At 39.8% G+C, this 20,143-nt stretch overlaps 2 protein-coding genes across 3 annotated transcripts in view; one reads left to right on the top strand and one right to left on the bottom strand.

Moving 5' to 3' along the window:
• npat (nuclear protein, ataxia-telangiectasia locus) overlaps window positions 1-10,909 on the bottom strand; it is a 54,880-nt gene extending 43,971 nt beyond the window's left edge. The window contains exons 1-5 of one of the 2 annotated variants that reach the window (XM_028800177.2): window positions 10,669-10,909; window positions 6,219-6,337; window positions 4,127-4,187; window positions 3,781-3,859; window positions 3,257-3,297 (exon numbers count right to left, since the gene is read on the bottom strand). In XM_028800177.2, the coding sequence (XP_028656010.2) occupies window positions 3,257-3,297; window positions 3,781-3,859; window positions 4,127-4,187; window positions 6,219-6,337; window positions 10,669-10,705 (337 nt within the window). In that variant the 5' untranslated portion in view covers window positions 10,706-10,909. The remainder of the gene's footprint in view (window positions 1-3,256; window positions 3,298-3,780; window positions 3,860-4,126; window positions 4,188-6,218; window positions 6,338-10,668) is intronic. The other variant, XM_028800176.2, reaches the window with a different exon arrangement.
• Window positions 10,910-18,222: 7,313 nt separating this feature from the next.
• Window positions 18,223-20,143, top strand: part of atm (ATM serine/threonine kinase) — a 175,588-nt gene continuing 173,667 nt past the window's right edge. The window contains exons 1-2 of the mRNA XM_028800178.2: window positions 18,223-18,336; window positions 19,321-19,415. Of these exons, the coding sequence (XP_028656011.1) occupies window positions 19,344-19,415 (72 nt within the window). The 5' untranslated portion in view covers window positions 18,223-18,336; window positions 19,321-19,343. The remainder of the gene's footprint in view (window positions 18,337-19,320; window positions 19,416-20,143) is intronic.

Raw genomic sequence — 20,143 nt, forward strand, 5'->3', positions numbered from 1 at the left:
CAAAAGTTGGGACACCCTTATGAATTTCTGCATCAACTTTCTTTCAAAGCTTAATTAACTTCTACTGATGTAGAATAGTAGATGTAACCCATTACTTGTTCCCTGTAATAAAAAAATAACCTTTTCGTACAAGTATGATAATTACATTACTTTTCCATTTGTGGCAACCTAAACATTTCTTTTTTTTTTTTTATTTAGCATCTCTGGGAGTTTACTGCGTCAAAAGGACGACCTCAATTGGGCGCAACGAATAAAGGCGTGCGTAAATAAAGATCTGCACCTGTTGCTCTTCACATATTCCAGAGCCATTTGAACTAAATTATCTACGAACGCCTTTATTCGCCGTGCTCAATTGAGGTCGCCCTTTTGAAGCTCGCCTTTTTGTGCGTGCCCTTATTGAATAGAGCCATACAAGACAGTATTACTGTCACAGAAAATTAAAGACACACAATACACGGCGGCAGCCCACGAAGAACGGTCAGCTCAGCAAGTAAACATCAACAAAAGAAAGGCTGAAAGAAAGAAAAATACGACCAACAAAAAGAATGAGGTCAAAGTCCCTTGCCATTTAATATGGACTGTTCCTACTAATGTTTATGCACTATTGTTCTAGCGCCCATTATTGTAGCGGGCTAAATGACTAGTATATATACAGTGATCCCTCGCTATATCGCGCTTCGCCTTTCGCGGCTTCACTCTATCGCGGATTTTATATGTAAGCATATTTAAATATATATCGCGGATTTTTTGCTGGTTCGCGGATTTTTGAGGACAATGGGTCTTTTAATTTCTGGTACATGCTTCCTCAGTTGGTTTGCCCAGTTGATTTCATACAAGGGACGCTATTGGCAGATGGCTGAGAAGCTACCCAACTTACTTTTGCTCTCTCTCTCTTGCGCTTTCTCTGATCCTGACGTAGGGGGTGTGAGCAGGGGGGCTGTTCGCACACCTAGACAATACGGATGCTCGTCTAAAAATGCTGAAAGATTATCTTCACGTTGCTACCTTCTGTGCAGCTGCTTAGTGAAGCGACATGCTGCACGGTGCTTCGCATACTTAAAAGCTCGAAGGGCACGTATTGATTTTTGCATGTTTGTTTTTCTCTGTCTCTCTCCCTGCTCCTGACGGAGGGGGTGTGAGCTGCCGCCTTCAACAGCTTTGTACCGGCGGTGCTTCGCATACTTAAAAGCCAAACAGCCCTATTGATTTGTTTGCTTTCTCTGTCTTTATGACAGTCTCTGCTCCTGACGCACACTCCTTTGAAGAGGAAGATATGTTTGCATTCTTTTAATTGTGAGACAGAACTGTCATCTCTGTCTTGTCATGGAGCACAGTTTAAACTTTTGAAAAAGAGACAAATGTTTGTTTGCAGTGTTTGAATAACGTTCCTGTCTCTCTACAACCTCCTGTGTTTCTGCGCAAATCTGTGACCCAAGCATGACAATATAAAAATAACCATATAAACATATGGTTTCTACTTCGCGGATTTTCTTATTTCGCGGGTGGCTCTGGAACGCAACCCCCGCGATGGAGGAGGGATTACTGTATATATATATATATATATATATATATATATATATATATATATATACATACACATACACACAGTGGGGCAAAAAAGTATTTAGTCAGCCACCAATTGTGCAAGTTCTCCCACTTAAAAAGATGAGAGAGGCCTGTAATTTTCATCATAGGTATACCTCAACTATGAGAGACAAAATGAGTAAAAAAAATCCAGAAAATTACATTATCTGATTTTTAAAGAATTTATTTGCAAATTATGGCGGAAAAATAAGTATTTGGTCACCTACAAACAAGCAAGACTTCTGGCTCTCACAGACCTGTAACTTCTTCTGTAAGAGGCTCCTCTGTCCTCCACTTGTTACCTGTATTAATGGCACCTGTTTGAACTCGTTATCAATATAAAAGACACCTGTCCACAACCTCAAACAGTCACACTCCAAACTCCACTATGGCCAAGACCAAAGAGCTGTCAAAGGACACCAGAAACAAAATTGTAGACCTGCACCAAGCTGGGAAGACTGAATCTGCAATAGGTAAGCAGCTTGGTGTGAAGAAATCAACTGTGGGAGCAATTATTAGAAAATGGAAGACATACAAGACCACTGATAATCTCCCTTGATCTGGGGCTCCACGCAAGATCTCACCCCGTGGGGTCAAAATGATCACAAGAACGGTGAGCAAAAATCCCAGAACCACACGGGGGGACCTAGTGAATGACCTGCAGAGAGCTGGAACCAAAGTAACAAAGGCTACCATCAGTAACACATTACGCCGCCAGGGACTCAAATCCTGCAGTGCCAGACGTGTCCCCCTGCTTAAGCCAGTACATGTGCAGGCCCGTCTGAAGTTTGCTAGAGAGCATTTGGATGATCCAGAAGAGGATTGGGAGAATGTCATATGGTCAGATGAAAAAAACTCTACTCGTTGTGTTTGGAGGAGAAAGAATGCTGAGTTGCATCCAAAGAACACCATACCTACAGTAAAGCATGGGGGTGGAAACATCATGCTTTGGGGCTGTTTTTCTGCAAAGGGACCAGTACGACTGATCCGTGTAAAGAAAAAAATGAATGGGGCCATGTATCGTCAGATTTTAAGTGAAAACCTCCTTCCATCAGCAAGGGCATTGAAGATGAAACGTGGCTGGGTCTTTCAGCATGACAATGATCCCAAACACACCGCCCAGGTAACGAAGGAGTGGCTTCGTAAGAAGCATTTCAAGGTCCTGGAGTGGCCTAGCCAGTCTCCAGATCTCAACCCCACAGAAAATCTTTGGAGGGAGTTGAAAGTCCGTGTTGCCCAGCGACAGCCCCAAAACATCACTGCTCTAGAGGAGATCTGCATGGAGGAATGGGCCAAAATACCAGCAACAGTGTGTGAAAACCTTGTGAAGACTTACAGAAAACGTCTGACCTCTGTCATTGCCAACAAAGGGTATATAACAAAGTATTGAGATGAGCTTTTGTTATTGTCCAAATACTTTTTTTCCACCATAATTTGCAAATAAATTCTGCAAAAATCAGACAATGTGATTTTCTGGATTTTTTTTTCTCATTTTGTCTCTCATAGTTGAGGTATACCTATGATGAAAATTACATGCCTCTCTCATCTTTTTAAGTGGGAGAACTTGCACAATTGGTGGCTGACTAAATACTTTTTTACCCAACTGTATATATATTAATAAAGCAAGAAAATGACAAAGTGAATAAATAATTCAGGACAGAAAAAGACCTACTTTTCTGATTAGCCACGAAACTTTGCGAGTTCTGCATACTCCTATAAAACAAAATGTTACAAATTTGTGAATTATTTTTTGAATTCTATAAACAGTAATGAAAACTATAATAACACAGTAATACATATAGTCATTTATTTCCCATCAGTTTTCCACATTAGTAAAATATATTTTATTTCCCATAATTTAATTTATCATATTTCATTTACCATAAACCTAAAGTGGTTCTGCAAACAACTCTTCAATAATTTCAAAAAGTTAAATAGCAAAAATATATTTACAATAACCAAAAAATGAATAGCTAGTGCATAACATAGCAAAACCTATACAAATCACAACTTTTATTTCACTTTATTAAAAAGCAGCAGCCTAATGGATCTCTGGAGTTGATGCTCCTATGTATCGTGTACAGATGGTCTCTATGCATGTGACACAATACTAAAGCAATTTTAGAGTTAACATGGTATATATTTATGAAATTCACTTTCTGTTTTCTAACAGCTTCCAATAAACTTTGGTCTTACTTAATTTGATTAAGAGTAAACTCCAGCTTTTTCCATAAAGATGCCATGATGACTGGAACCTGTATTTCCTGACTTGAATCTGTAGAAATAATTGGGGAAAATATTTAAATTGCACATTACTGTACTGCAACTTATTTTTAATTCTATTAAAAATTACCAAGCATATCTCTTGGATACAAAAGACCAACTCACACAAGCACAGGCACAATGTTCACACACTATATAGACAGTAATTGGACCAAGATTTGAACCCAGATTCCTAATGATATACAGTAAGTAGCACTAGATTCTGGATTACTTTTGGTTTTTCAGTATTTTATGTTATGCAAAAAAATCAAATACTTACCTTTTGCTTTTATGATGATGTATTCATTTAATATTGCCGTCAAAGTTTTGCCAAACAGTGACTGAAAATTACAAAGAATTGTTAAGCATAAAAATAATAATTATAAGAATAAGTACAATTTGCAAAAACCATGTTTTACCTAGCAAAAATAGTGAACCTAACAAAAAATCAGTCTGGACATATTTAACCACAAAAGCAGCATGCACCATTGTGGTTTGTCCAGTGGGCTATTTTTTTTATATGTTACTAATCCTATGTACTTTGTAGTAGTGGCAGACAAAACATTTTAATCTCAGGTTTTCAGGCAGAATAGAGAGTAAGCCTGGGTAAAAATATTGATCTTCCAATTAATGGTCATTCTTTGTTTAAACGATTTGATATCGATACTTATAAGTCTAAAGATCGTTCTTGTGAATCTCTGTCATGCTCAGTTATATGTAGATATTTGCTTATCTTTGTTTTTTGGAGTCCAGTCCAGTAGCTGTCATTAATACACCTGTTAACCTACACAAAAAGCACTTTACTACCCAGCAAAAATGGTGTGTCCTCCTCAACTGAAATCAGTGCCTTCAACATTTAAATCAGTACTATGGATTCAAACAGTGCATTTGTAAAGAACAACTGTATAAAAGCAAAGCAATATGTAAACCATGCCACTCAGAAGTTCTGTACTGTTTAAACACAACAAATTTGAGAAATTTATCATCCCAAAGTCACCTAGAAACATTACCCCAGTCAACATCCAAACAAGTACTGTACAGCGTAAACCTTCTGCGCTGGAGAGGATGTTTAGCCCCATACTTCCATTTAATTAAACCATGTGCACAAAAAAATAACAGAATCTGTAGCAATTTTTATATGTAAAAATATCAGACCCTGCACCATTGTTGAAAACTAAGACTTTCGAGAAATGATACATGTTTTGGAAATGCGGTACACTACACCAACCAGAAAGCAAATGAGTTAAATTATTGTACCTAGGCTTTAAGAAGATCTTAATCAATGCATTGCCATTTTTCTCAGATCAGCAGAAAGAGTAGCCCTAACTTGCGACAGCTTAACATCCAGCCCAGCATATTCCTATGTGACAATCACATGTCACTACACTAAAAACAACTAGGCATCTATAGCGAATGTGTTGCAGACAAGTGCAGTGCATGCCAGTCACACCAGCAGCAACCTCTCTCCCTATATGCAAAGCTGTAAAAACCTGTCTAGCATTTCCAATGCGCTGTTCCATCGTGTGACCACAAGTCCAATAAATATTGCTTCTCTAAGTATGTGGTTAGCTGTACTGCTATGGTGGAAAAATATATTCATCCTCACTTGGCCAAGCAACCATGCAATTGTTGGAATTTTCATTGCATCATGCAATATCAGTTCTGTACAATGGCAAACAATATTAAAAATGTTCACAGAAAAAATTTAAAAAAATCTCTTGTTGCATAATCCACATGTCTTTTAACCCAGTCACTGGCTCAATACGTACAAAATGATTTTTTTTTTTTTTTTTGGAAAAATATTGTTAAATAGTTACTTCCTGAATTATCAGCTCATGCAGAAAAAACAAAGACTGGAAGGACAGACTTCTTGAACTGAAGACAGGACTCTTGAGCAACGAATGACGTGGAGAAGCAGGTGTTAAAGTCAAAAACTATGTTCCATAGGCCTTTGGGTTTCCTGTTTATATACATGCTGCTAATTCAGGAATTAGCTATTTAACAATATTTCAGCAGAAAAGACATTTGTTTAGCACGCTTTGAACTAGGAACTGGACACCAGACATATGGATTACACAACACGAATAACCTGAGATTTTTTTCTTCTTTATCCCCATAGATACTTTTCACATTGCATGCCATTGTACAAAACTGGTGACAATTAAGTTTTGTTTTGTGATAAACTTCTTAATCTCCATTTTGCATAAAAACATTAGACTAAATTTTTTTCTCAGACACCACTACAAAGCACATGGGGTAATTAACATAAAAAAATAATTTTTGGTAGAGTATTTCTTTCATAAAAATGCAAACACAGATGACAGAACAGCAATATTATAAACAAAAACTATAGGGATTTGAATTCTACTTACAAAAACACAAGCAGGAATGCTCCCATCCTCAGTGCTATGTTCAGCATACTCCTTCAGATTTGGGCTTTCCAAAATAAAAGCTCGACAAGTGTTCATAAGTTTTTCTTGCTGTAAGTAACCTTAAAACATATAAAATATTGTTTGAATAAGGTCCTACTACCAAATAAATAAGATAATTGTATTATCATGAGCTTTCTTAAACTGTAGATATACAGTGTTATGTAATGGTTTGGGCACCCCTCGGAGGTTGCATGATAATCTGCTCTGTCTTCATAGCAGAAGATCACAGCAAATGTGCCACTTTTTACTAGAGAAATGTAGACAAGGGGATGTTTATCAGACCAAAATTCTCAGTGTAGGATTATTGAGTAGAGTCATTTAATGCTGACAGGTTGAAGCACAATATTGCTTTGATTAGCTCATTAGACCTTAAACTACAAAGACAGATGCAACCAATCATGAAAAAGGTTATTTAACATAGGTAATTGCTAGTTGTGATTGACCTTGATTCTCTCTTAGAGACGGGCAGCATAGGAATCTCTAACGAACTCTCTACTGACCTAAAAACTAATATAATTTGTCATTATTAATTAGGAGAAGGGTACAAGAAGTTATCACAAAGGTTTGGACTGTCTGTCTCCCCATTCAAACATGTAGTTGGGAAATGGAAGGCCACAGGAGCAGTCATTGTGAAGGAAAGATGTGGTAGGCGAAGAAAAATATTTGAAAGGCACAGCCAAAGGCTGGTTAGAATGATCACAGACAAACAACAGACCACCTCCACAGAACAACAAGAACATCTGGCTGTTGATAGTGTCATTATACATCGTTCCACAGTCTAGCACACTTTGCCCCGGAAACAACACGGTGGAAAGGTGATGCACAAAAAGCCTTATCTGAGTACTCACCACAAAAAGAGTCGCGTGAGGTATGCAAAAGCGCATCTGGACAAGCAAGAAACATTTTGGAAAAAAATACTGTGGACAAATGAGACTAAGGTAGAATTATTTGGTCAAACCAGAGGCACTATGCATGGCAAAAAAACACACACACAGCATTCCAGAAGAAGAACTTGCTGCCTACTATAAAATTTGGTGGAGGGCCCATCATGTTATGGAGCTGTGTAGCTAGCACAGGTACTGGAAACCTTGTTAAAGTTGAGGGCCGCATGAATTCCTCCAAATATGAGCAGATTCTTGACAAGAATGTTCAAGAGTCACTCACAATGTTGAAGTTATGCCGGGGTTAGATGTTTCAGTATGACAATGATCCAAAGCACCTTTCAAAATCTACCAAGGAATTTATGCAGAGGCACAAGTACAATGTTCTAGAATGGCCATCCCAGTCCCCAGACCTGAACATCATTGAAAATGTGTGGATTGATTTGAAGCAGGCTGTCCACACTCCATCAAGTATATCAAACCTGACTGACCTGGAGGAATTTTGTATAGATGAATGGTCCAAAATACCACCAGCCAAATTCAGGGACTTGTCAGTGGCTATAGGAAGAGTCTGCAGGCTGTTATTTCAGCAAAAGGAGGCTCTACTAAATATTGATGGGATTAGTCCTTTGGGACACCAAATATATGCACCTGCCTATTTTGTTTAAATGCACATTAAATTGGTTCTGTTGGTCCAATAAAAAATATTTCACTACTGAAATGTTGCCGTTTCCATAAGGTATTAAATATGATAAAATTAGTTTGCTGCTTCAAAAGCTTAGGAAGTTATAAATTGATAGTGATTTTTATCAGGGGTGCTCAAATCTTTACCTAGCACTGTACTATATTGTATATAAACCTTCCAAAACCACTGGGATGGGAAAAACCACAATGAGTACTCAGTAGTGATGAGTGAATCTGGTGGAGTCTGCTTCACCTTGAATTTGGTGAAATCACAAAAATATTCAGGAACTTCGTGAATTGCACTGAAGCCAATGGGGAAGGAGGAACTGAACTAGTTTTGAGTGGATTATAGAGATTGTACGCCAGCTATCCTGGACTGATTATTTTTCCATCCATCCATTTTCCAACCCGCTGAATCTGAACACAGGGTCACGGGGGTCTGCTGGATCCAATCCCAGCCAACACATGGCGCAAGGCAGGAACCAATTATTTTTGCCGAAAATATTATCTGAGCTTTGAGGCAACAGTGGTAACCACTGCACCACCATTCATCAACTAACAAAAGACACAGGTGCAACGAATACCACAAATAAAATACAACAAATGGTCACAAACTAGCAATAAGTAAATAAACTATAGATCACTGCACTCAAAGAGTTCCAGTCTTGGTGCACACATTGGCCTTGTCACATTGCATCAGCAAAGGATTGGCTCGTTTTATTGCTTGAAGTTGCAGCTCCTGGTTCAGCTGGAACGTGTTTCGTTTCCTATATAGATGCCTTGCACTTTTTTCTTTCATTAAGACTAACCACCTTGTAAATAATAATAAATATTTCGTTATTTTTATTTAACAGGTTCCCTCTGTTTTCTGACAAAGGGAGGGCTCCTTTAAGGCTTGATTTGAGATCTTAGCTGGGCACACAGCGAATTATGTTATATATACAGTGGCAGAACTCATTATGATCAGCTAATGCACACCTCAAAAGAAAATACTGCTCTTTTTTTTAAAAAAAACAAACACACGTGGGATGAAATTTCAACTAGTGTACTGTTTGGATCATGACATCATGCATGCGTGAAACCGATCAAGAAATATCTTATAGTAAGCATTCATTTAAGTTTTTTGTGTGGCTGTGACAGCTCTGCTGGCCTTGCAAAGCACCATGGTGCACTAGAGAGAAAAAAAAAGGTTCACCTAAGCTGGCCACATAGTAAACTTCCAAAAAATTATTTAGCAAACAAGGTCACCAGCATACACAGCATATTCAATGCAGAGAACACTGTGGCGAATTTTGCAGATCAACACTAGCACCAAGTTTAGTAGGTATTCTGTCTAAACAGGGAGTGGAGGGCAAATGTGCACTCAGGATACAGACTGAAATTTTGAGGATTTGTAATGCTGTTCTAGGTCAACTTTATTTATGTCCTATAGATGCTAAAGAGCTCTGAATAGCTTGTCCCACTGCATGCCACAGATGCTTAATAGGACTGGGATGCTGTGGAATACACATGAATTCACCATTGTGCTCCTAAAACATTTACATCACTTTACAAGCCTAATCAAAAACTGTAAGTTATCCTCCAAAATTTAAAGTTGTAGTACTATCATAAGGTCCAGTGCAAGGTGGATCTATGTTATGATAAGATTTCTACCATATCCATGTCCTTCGATTAATGGGAACCACTAGGAATAAAAGTTTCATTAGATTACGCAATGTCAATTCTCCACTATTTCTTTAACCCACTGAAAATTCATCTTTTGTCATTATCCACCCCCACCCCCAGCCATATATGAGTTGAATTCATCAGAGTTGCCCTTTTATATACAATATTCATGAAAAATGTGATATGCCTGTTTTAGTGTGAATTGGTGGATCAGCTTGCCACATGTAGTCTAAATTGTCAAATAAGTATGTCACTGTACTCCCATACACATGAAAATACTACGGTCTTTTTTTTTTTTTTTTTTTTTAACAAATAATAATGTTACTTCTTTTTACCCTTTTCATCAATGGTCTATTTTTGACAAAAGGACATTACAGCCTGGATGTTTTGCTTGTTGTCCTGTCCCTAAAACACTAATGACTCTGTTTTCCATAAATAAAAAAGGAAAATAAGGACATTTCTTTCTGATGAACCAGTGTACCTGGCATCTCTAACCACATCTGCGCACGCACACCCGCCATACCTTGACATTCATCCAGCAGCATTAAACTTAAACACACATTCTTAATGTGAATCGGCAATTCCACTTTATAAATAAGACGAATTGGTTTCCTTACAACACACAAAAGCAAGCGATTTTAATCCATCGTAAAATTCACATACTATGACCTCATAAAATAAACTTCTTTTACAAGAGCGACCCGATCAATGACGTATTACAAAATACAGTTTCATAAATTAAAGCATCTGCTCCAAGCATAAAATATCATATACAAAAATGTGGCTTGTAGAACCCAAATATTTAAGCAGAGCTAAACGGTATGTTGACACCACTGCACAAAGTTGGCCTTGAGAGTAAAACAGCTGAATAAAGAAATACGTTTCAAACACGCAAAGGCTCTAATTCCAGATCATGACGAACACAAATAAAGGTCGGGGAGGGTCACATAATCTAATGTAAACACGTAAAAGAGATCATGCTTGACATTTTTTTTAAAAAAATGTAATCCTAGCACCTCATCTTTTAGAAGCCAGTTGCCTAACAGACGATCATCAAAAAAGGACAACAACCTGACTTAAAGATAAGTTAATGTAATGCGACTGACATGGAGCTGAATAGAAACAAATGAAATGGAAAACTGACAACACAAGATACTCACCCAAAACAAGCCGCGCAATATCGGACGGCAGTAACATCTTCCTCTTTATAGTTATTCGTAGGGTCTACAATAAATCCTGCAGTTTCGAAACGTATATGAATACACAGGTACGTTACTTCTTTTGAACGCCTTACAGTACTTTCCACCTATGTTGTCGCGAAGAAAAAAAAAATGACTGAAAACAAAAAAGGCGCGGAAACTCATTGCAGTTCAACCGGAACTACAACTGTTCCTTCTCGCTCAAGATTCAGCAACCAGAGGAATGACACGTGAAAGAAATGGCTTATGGGTATTGAAGTAAAGGCCATTCAAATTTTAAAAACTTTATTGGCATGAAACAAACTGCAAAAAATGAAATGCAGTATTTATGTACTGTATATAAAATAATACATTTTATTTATTTGTAGGCGCCTTTCTAAACATTCAATGACACCGAACAATAGATAAAACACATTATAAACAAAACTAAAATATAAAAATTAAAATCAGACAGAGCAATTGTAATCAAAGAGAAAAAGCAGGCTTAAACATATTAGTACATGAAATTGAGTATTTATTTACAGAAACTGCAAACATTACTTAAAAATATTGACCATATTATATTTACCTTTCATTAACTGATTTCAAATATTTTGTACTAATCATCCATTTTTTATTTGATATTTTGTTGTGTATTGGTCTTCTTATTAAGATTATTACTAGATTGTATCTTAATTTTGCACACACTTGTTTTGTTATTTTATTTTTGTGTGTGTTTTGACCACAGGTATCTTATTTAGATCAAACCAACATTTATTTTATACAGCCCCTTCCTTTAGTAACCAAAATACCAAGACACTGTACAAGTACACATATTTGCTCTTGATTTTAAATATTTTCAGAGATGTAATACTGATAGGTAAAGTGAAAACCTCTGGATCACACCCAGGGTCACATGCAAGAATTGAACTGGCAACCTTGTATATTGGAGACTGGTTCCTTAGTCACTACACAGTGCTAACAGATTATTGGTACTTTTCTATAGAGGATAAAGCAGATTTGAAAATTTGAGTAAATAATAATATTTGTTGATGTCCATCCATCCATTGTCTCCCGCTTATCCGAGGTCGGGTCGCGGGGGCAGCAGCTTGAGCAGAGATGCCCAGACTTCCCTCTCCCCGGCCACTTCTTCTAGCTCTTCCGGGAGAATCCCAAGGCGTTCCCAGGACAGTCGAGAGACATAGTCCCTCCAGCGTGTCCTGGGTCTTCCCCGGGGCCTCCTCCCGGTTGGACGTGCCCGGAACACCTCACCAGGGAGGCGTCCAGGAGGCATCCTGATCAGATGCCCGAGCCACCTCATCTGACTCCTCTCGATGCGGAGGAGCAGCGGCTCTACTCTGAGCCCCTCCCAGATGACTGAGCTTCTCACCCTATCTTTAAGGGAAAGCCCAGACACCCTGCGGAGGAAACTCATTTCAGCAGCTTGTATACGCGATCTCGTTCTTTCGGTCACTACCCATAGCTCATGACCATAGGTGAGGGTAGGAAATAAATCGACTGGTAAATTGAGAGCTTCGTCTTGCGGCTCAGCTCCTTTTTCACCACGACAGACCGATGCAACGCCCGCATTACTGCGGATGCCGCACCGATCCGCCTGTCGATCTCACGCTCCATTCTTCCCTCACTCGTGAACAAGACCCCGAGATACTTGAACTCCTCCACTTGGGGCAGGATCTCGCTACCAACCCTGAGAGGGCACTCCACCCTTTTCCGGTTGAGGACCATGGTCTCGGATTTGGAGGTGCTGATTCTCATCCCAGCCGCTTCACACTCGGCTGCGAACCGATCCAGAGAGAGCTGAAGATCACGGCCTGATGAAGCAAACAGGACAACATCATCTGCAAAAAGCAGTGACCCAATCCTGAGCCCACCAAACCGGACCCCCTCAACACCCTGGCTGCGCCTAGAAATTCTGTCCATAAAAGTTATGAACAGAATCGGTGACAAAGGGCAGCCCTGGCGGAGTCCAACTCTCACTGGAAACGGGTTCGACTTACTGCCGGCAATGCGGACCAAGCTCTGGCACTGATCGTACAGGGACTGAACAGCCCTTATCAGGGGGGCCGGTACCCCATACTCTCGGAGTACCCCCCACAGGATTCCCCGAGGGACACGGTCGAATGCCTTTTCTAAGTCCACAAAACACATGTAGACTGGTTGGGCAAACTCCCATGCACCCTCCAGGACCCTGCTAAGGGTATAGAGCTGGTCCACTGTTCCGCGACCAGGACGAAAACCACACTGTTCCTCCTGAATCCGAGGCTCGACTATCCGACGGACCCTCCTCTCCAGGACCCCTGAATAGATTTTTCCAGGGAGACTGAGGAGTGTGATCCCTCTGTAGTTGGAACACAGCCTCCGATCCCCCTTCTTAAAGAGGGGGACCACCACCCCGGTCTGCCAATCCAGAGGCACTGTCCCTGATGTCCATGCGATGTTGCAGAGGCGTGTCAGCCAAGACAGTCCTACAACATCCAGAGCCTTGAGGAACTCCGGGCGTATCTCATCCACCCCCGGGGCCCTGCCACCAAGGAGTTTTTTGACCACCTCGGTGACCTCAGTCCCAGAGATGGGGGAGCCCACCTCTGAGTCCCCAGGCTCTGCTTCCTCATTGGAAGGCATGTTAATGGGATTGAGGAGGTCTTCGAAGTATTCCCCCCACCGACCCACAACGTCCCGAGTCGAGGTCAGCAGCGCACCATCCCCACCATATACAGTGTTGACACTGCACTGCTTCCCCTTCCTGAGACGCCGGATGGTGGACCAGAATCTCCTCGAAGCCATCCGAAAGTCATTCTGCATGGCCTCCCCAAACTCCTCCCACGCCCGAGTTTTTGCCTCAGCAACCACCAAAGCCGCATTCCGCTTGGCCTGCCGGTACCTATCAGCTGCCTCCAGAGTCCCACAGGACAAAAGGGTCCTGTAGGACTCCTTCTTCAGCTTGACGGCATCCTTCACCGCCGGTGTCCACCAGCGGGTTCGGGGATTGCCGCCACGACAGGCACCGACCACCTTACGGCCACAGCTCCGGTCAGCTGCCTCAACATTAGAGGCACGGAACATGGCCCATTCGGACTCAATGTCCCCCACCTCCCTCGGGATGTGGTCGAAGTTCTGCCGGAGGTGGGAGTTGAAGCTACTTCTGACAGGGGACTCTGCCAGACGTTCCCAGCAGACCCTCACAACACGTTTGGGCCTACCACGCCTGACCGGCATCCTCCCCCACCATCGAAGCCAACTCACCACCAGGTGGTGATCAGTTGACAGCTCCGCCCCTCTCTTCACCCGAGTGTCCAAGACCTGTGGCCGCAAGTCCGACGACACGACCACAAAGTCGATCATCGAACTGAGGCCTAGGGTGTCCTGGTGCCAAGTGCACATATGAACATCCCTATGCTTGAACATGGTGTTCGTTATGGACAATCCGTGACGAGCACAGAAGTCCAATAACAAAACACCGCTCGGGTTCAGATCAGGGGGGCCATTCCTCCCAATCACGCCCTTCCAGGTCTCACTGTCATTGCCCACGTGAGCATTGAAGTCTCCCAGCAGAACGAGGGAGTCCCCAGAAGGTATGCCCTCTAGCACCCCCTCCAGGGACTCCAAAAAGGGTGGGTACTCCGAACTGCTGTTCGGTGCATACGCACAAACAACAGTTAGGACCCGTCCCCCCACCCGAAGGCGAAGGGAGGCTACCCTTTCGTCCACCGGGGTAAACCCCAATGTACAGGCTCCAAGTTGGGGGGCAATAAGTATACCCACACCTGCTCGGCGTCTCTCACCGGGGGCAACTCCAGAGTGGTAGAGAGTCCAGCCCCTCTCAAGGAGATTGGTTCCAGAGTCCAAGCTGTGCGTCGAGGTGAGCCCGACTATATCTAGCCGGAACCTCTCAACTTCGCGCACTAGCTCAGGCTCCTTCCCCTTCAGAGAGGTGACATTCCACGTCCCAAGAGCCAGTTTCTGTAGCCGAGGATCGGACCGCCAAGGTCCCCGCCTTCGGCCACCACCCAACTCACACTGCACCCAACCTCCTTGGCCCCTCCCATAGGTGGTGAGCCCATGGGAAGGGGGACCCACATTGCCTCTTCGGGCTGTGCCCGGCCGAGCCCCATGGGTGCAGGCCCAGCCACCAGGCGCTCGCCATCGAGCCCCACCTCCAAGCCTGGCTCCAGAGTGGGGCCCCGGTGACCCGCGTCCGGGCAAGGGAAAACGCCGTCCAAAATGGTTTTTCTTCATAGGAGGTTTGTTTAACCGCTCTTTGTCTCATCCCTCACCTAGGACCAGTTTGCCTTGGGTGGCCCTACCAGGGGCATAAAGCCCCAGACAACAGAGCTCCTAGGATCATTGGGACACGCAAACCCCTCCACCACGATAAGGTGACGGTTAAAGGAGGGGTATTTGTTGATGTAATTACTTTTATACATTGTAAAGGAAAGCCAACTACCATTAATTTAGTTTTAGAAACAGTTAAATTGTTCATTATTAATACCTCAGCCATCTTGCATAATCACTTAATTTTCAACCAATTTTCAATTGTTCTGGCAAAAGGAACAGAAGTATAAGTACTCTCACTATTAGATTTAGGGGCAATTTTTATCCTGCGATCATAAGGTCACTCAATAGCCACCCATACTGACAACAGCATGAGTACACTTTATATTTTCTGATGTTATATGACATGTATGATGATATACCCATTGTCTGTTGGTGGTACTGTAACTGCCATTGCTAGTGTCCGATACATGCAAAAAAGCAGAACCTTTACTCTTTAACACACCAAGTCTTCAGTATAACCGCCTACTCGTGTTTTAATTCTCAAATAAGCAGCCATTTAATTTATGGGAATGGAAGTCAGTTACTAGTGTTTATTGATGATACTGTATAACGTTGATGCTTATCAAAGCAAAGAAGTGGAATATTCTTTAAAGGCCAAGTTAATCAACTGACCTCAACCCAATTGGACATGCATTTCACGTGTTGAAGACAAAACCGATGGCAGAAACTCCAACAAACAAGTAGCAACTGAGGACAACTGCAGTAAAGGCCTGGCAGAGCATCACTAGGGTGGAAACCCAGCACTAGGAGATGGCCATGGGTTCCAGACTTCAGGAAGTCATTGACTGTAAAGGATTTTCAACCAAATATTGAAATATATCATTATATTTAAGATTGTTAGTTTGTCCAAATATATTTGAGCCCCTGAAAATAGGGAGACCATGTATAAAAATGTCTGTCTTTTTTAAACAGCTCATACAATATTTTTGTTAAACCCCTTCAATTAAAGCTGAAAGTCTATACTTCAATCACACCTTAATCGCTTTGTTTCAAATCCATTGTGGTGGTGTACAGAGCCAAAATTATGATAATTATGTCACTGAATACTTATGGACCTGACTGTACCTGCATTCACCTACTATTCCACAAGATAACAGAAAGAGGCTCTTAAAGATGCTACAAAATATTCAGCAGTCAATGTCATATAGAAACAGTACAGGGCACACACCTTCCTACAAATATTCTTGAAGATGGTACAAAGATCACTATCTACCAGATGGCCCTTTGATTGGAAAAGGAAGATAGCTGAAGTTGAACAAAAGTACTTGCACTTTTAGTGAGATTCCTATCTGAGCTTATTTCATTGGACTTCTGGGGTATTGTCCTTTAATAGGATTGAATTTATCATGTTGTCATTGCATGATAGTCCTCTCAGAATATCTTATCAGGTTACATATCTGAGTTAAAAATCAGCATTAAATTATGATTCATTATTTCACAATATTTTCTGACTATTTTATTATATCAATTTAATGATACCTTTTGTGTGAGATCAGTTAAGTTTTTTTATTAGTATGGTCACTCTGTTTTCCTGTCAGGAAAATAGCTCTTATGCAGTTGCCTCTGATGGAGTGGCCTCCAGTGTAGAATGGGAGTGAGGCCCAATCTTGTATTTTTGGCTACTGTTGCCACTGGAATCAGACTCAGCTAAGAGGAGGAATTGTGATACTAATTTAATTACAGAGTTTATATTCAGCAATAGGGTGGCACAGTGACTCTAAAGATAGTGCTGTTATCTCATGGATTCAGCATCCTAGATTTTAACCCCATATCTGACTGCTGTCTGTAAGACATTTTTACATCATTCTCCCCTTGTCAGCGTGGAGTTTCTCCTGGGTAGTCTGTGGTTTTCCTTCCACATTCAAAACGTGGTTTGGATTAACTTAACTGGCAGTTCTAACTTGGCCACAGTGTGGGTATGGATGCTCAGCAATAGACAGGCCCCCTATCCAAGATTTGCTCTGTACGGAGATAGGTTCATGAGGGACAGAGCCTAATTTATTCATTCATTCTTAGAATGCACCCTGAGCATGACAAGAACCAAGAACGTCACTGCAGTCTGTACATAGGGAAATACATATTACTATTACTAGTAATGGTACAATCACTGCTACTAGCACTTGCTTATATCATGACAACTTTGAATTTGAAATCATCTTAGCATGCATGTCTGTGCAAATTAGGAAAAAAGAAAAAATTACAAAAAACCCACCTAGATAGAATGCACAGACACACAAGCAGACCTGGTGGATGTTTAAACACTCTTGTGAAAACTATAAACCAAACACAAAACCAGTGCACACGTATAAAAGTCTTATAACACCTATATATACACATAATTAAATAGCAAAAAAATGCAGCTTGACAAAATAATTTTATTTACGGTATTTGCACAATATATTCCTCTGTAACTGTTGAAGGCACATTGTTTTATTTATATATAAAGAAAGTGTTTAGCAGCGATTATAGTTGCTTAAGACGGTCGAGTTATACATGCAATATTATACAAAAGAAAAAAGACAATTGAGGTACTTTTAACCAACATGAGAGTTTCGCTCTTAATTTACTCGTGACTTAATATATACTAAACAGTCCGAAGTTTAAAAAGGGGCCTACATCAGATCCATTTATATTTTTGAATTACATATTTCTCAAGCAGTATTAAAAACCTTAGTCCATAATAACGTAGAATATTTATCATAACAATATGCTTTAATTCGAAAAAGTTTAAAAAGGGGCCAACATCAGATCCATTTATATTTTTGAATTTGATATTTCTCAAGTAGTATTAAAAACCTTAGCCCATAATAACGTAGAAGATTTATCATACAACAATATGCTTTAATTCGAAAAAAACTACTAACCAAATTCTATGCAATTCAAATACACATTTCTTACAGAAGATCAATAATATACATATTATTATAAAAACAGCATCCACTGTTTTGATCTGAAAAGATCATGAAAGCTAGAAATTGACCAATCATATATGAGTACTGTATACTCAAAAGAAGAACACAAACATATTAGGAGTTTTCACTTTTTTCTTTAGAGTCTGGAATTCGCCTTTCTGGTTTCTTTCAAGCGCTAAGTAGAGAATTTCGCTCTCTGATTGGCTGTTACACTGTCTATCATAGCCAATGACCCGGCGGTGAAGTTGCAATGCGCAGAGGCGGGCAACTTGCAACTTTTTCACTAGCGTTATTCCTTCAAGGCTGCAGGTTGCAGCAGGAGATGGAAAGTTGACGGTTAACTCTACCTTCATGATGTATTATACGCTACAAAGAATTATATGTAAGAATTTATTATTTACTGGTTTTGGTTATTCACTGTCAGTATTTGCATTTTAATTTTGCTTTCTTTTTATTGAAATGACTGTGATTGAGGTTTCTAAACTTGGATATCACCTTAAATTAAGGTGTTAATTACAGTAAAGTTATTTGGAAAGTCTGATCTCAGGAATCGGAATAAAAAATGCGGCACTGACTGCATGCAGCACAAGTAATTAATCTGCTTTTAGAGTTTCTGATGCAGAATAGGAATAGGACAGCTGAAATCTAAAATAATAAAGTGGAACTGCAAGAACTAAGTCAAGAGACGAAGTGCAGAGTAGTAGAAGTATAATTTATTTCCATGGCAAAGCTTGCACTTCGATCATAATTATAGGCTTAGGTTAGTTCAGCATATTCTGTACATGTGAAGATAAATGTATTTGAAAGAAATTATAGAATCAGTGTGGTAGAGTGATATTTCAAATTAAAAAGGCTTAACCGGACAGCTGTGTAGTTGAATAATGTTCAGAAAAGTACAAATAAATTATAGCATACCTCATATCAGGATCAGTATTTTTATATATTTGGTCCATTTGTATATTTAACCTAGTAGAAAGTTAATTCATGATGATGATTTTGATTATTATTATTATTTTTAAAGTAACTAATAATAATGCAGTTGTTAGTTTCTAAAAACATCAACATGTTCTTGCTGGTGCCCTGTCCAGGAATTGTTCTGCCTTGCTCTGGATGCTTGCTTTGATAGGCTCCAGCTTCCCTGCATCCATGTCCTTAATAAGTAGATTACGAAAATTAATGAATTGTCATTACCTTCATACTTTCCACCACATTTTGCATTTTTATGGTGTACAGTTAATTTTGTAGCTTTGTTTCAGTGAAGTGTTGTAAGAACATTTTGATAAGTGTGATTTTAACACGACTTTATTACTAACATTATGTACAGTATTTCATCATAATGATAATGAAACATACTCTCCGATTCTAGAACTTCGTTGAAAATAAAGTAAAATGAGCCTAGCACTTCATGAGTTGCTGGTCTGTTGCCGAGGTCTAGAACAGGAGAAAGCTAACGACAGAAAGGTATGTTTTGAATGTTTATGTATCTATATATTTATAAGTATTGCATTTAGAGAAGTACTTTATTAGTGTCCTGTGCAAAAGGAAGAATTATTTAAAGGTTAATTTCACACTGAAAAAAATGAATTGTAAGGAATGGATAATAGTTTTTCTACAAGTTTGCATACAGTATGTATATTTGCAGTATATACACTTAAATGTTTTATGATAAGGTGAAAACTTTTTTAATGTTCATTTTGCAGCATTAAATACGTAAAAAGATTTTAGTATTGCTTTGCCTATTGATAGTGCATATTACAACATTTATTATAAATGTGTTATTCACAACTGTACAGTTTATGGCATACAATTAATGATTCCTTATACATGTCATTTTCTAACCCGCTTGATCCAGACCAGGGTAGCATGGGGGGCCAGAGCCCATGAAAATATTTATCTAGACATATACTTCATCACCCTTTTGAAAAGTTAATAATTTCACATACTTTCCTTGATATGCATTTAAACTTGTTTTGTATGTTAGCTTAGATAATCATTTTCAGAGTTTGTTTTGGTTAAATATGAATAATGTTTTCATTTAAACCTCCTAGAACATATAATCATAATATTATTTTTGCTCTGTTTACTGTTATTCATTATTCTTGTTTTTTAAAACATTCTATCCTGTGTCTCAAACATACAAGGATCTGCTCAGAAAGTGTTACACGTATTAATTATTGCTAGTAATTTAC

This window comes from Erpetoichthys calabaricus, chromosome 4 (assembly GCF_900747795.2).
Source record: "Erpetoichthys calabaricus chromosome 4, fErpCal1.3, whole genome shotgun sequence".
In the NCBI taxonomy this organism is placed as follows: domain Eukaryota; kingdom Metazoa; phylum Chordata; class Cladistia; order Polypteriformes; family Polypteridae; genus Erpetoichthys; species Erpetoichthys calabaricus.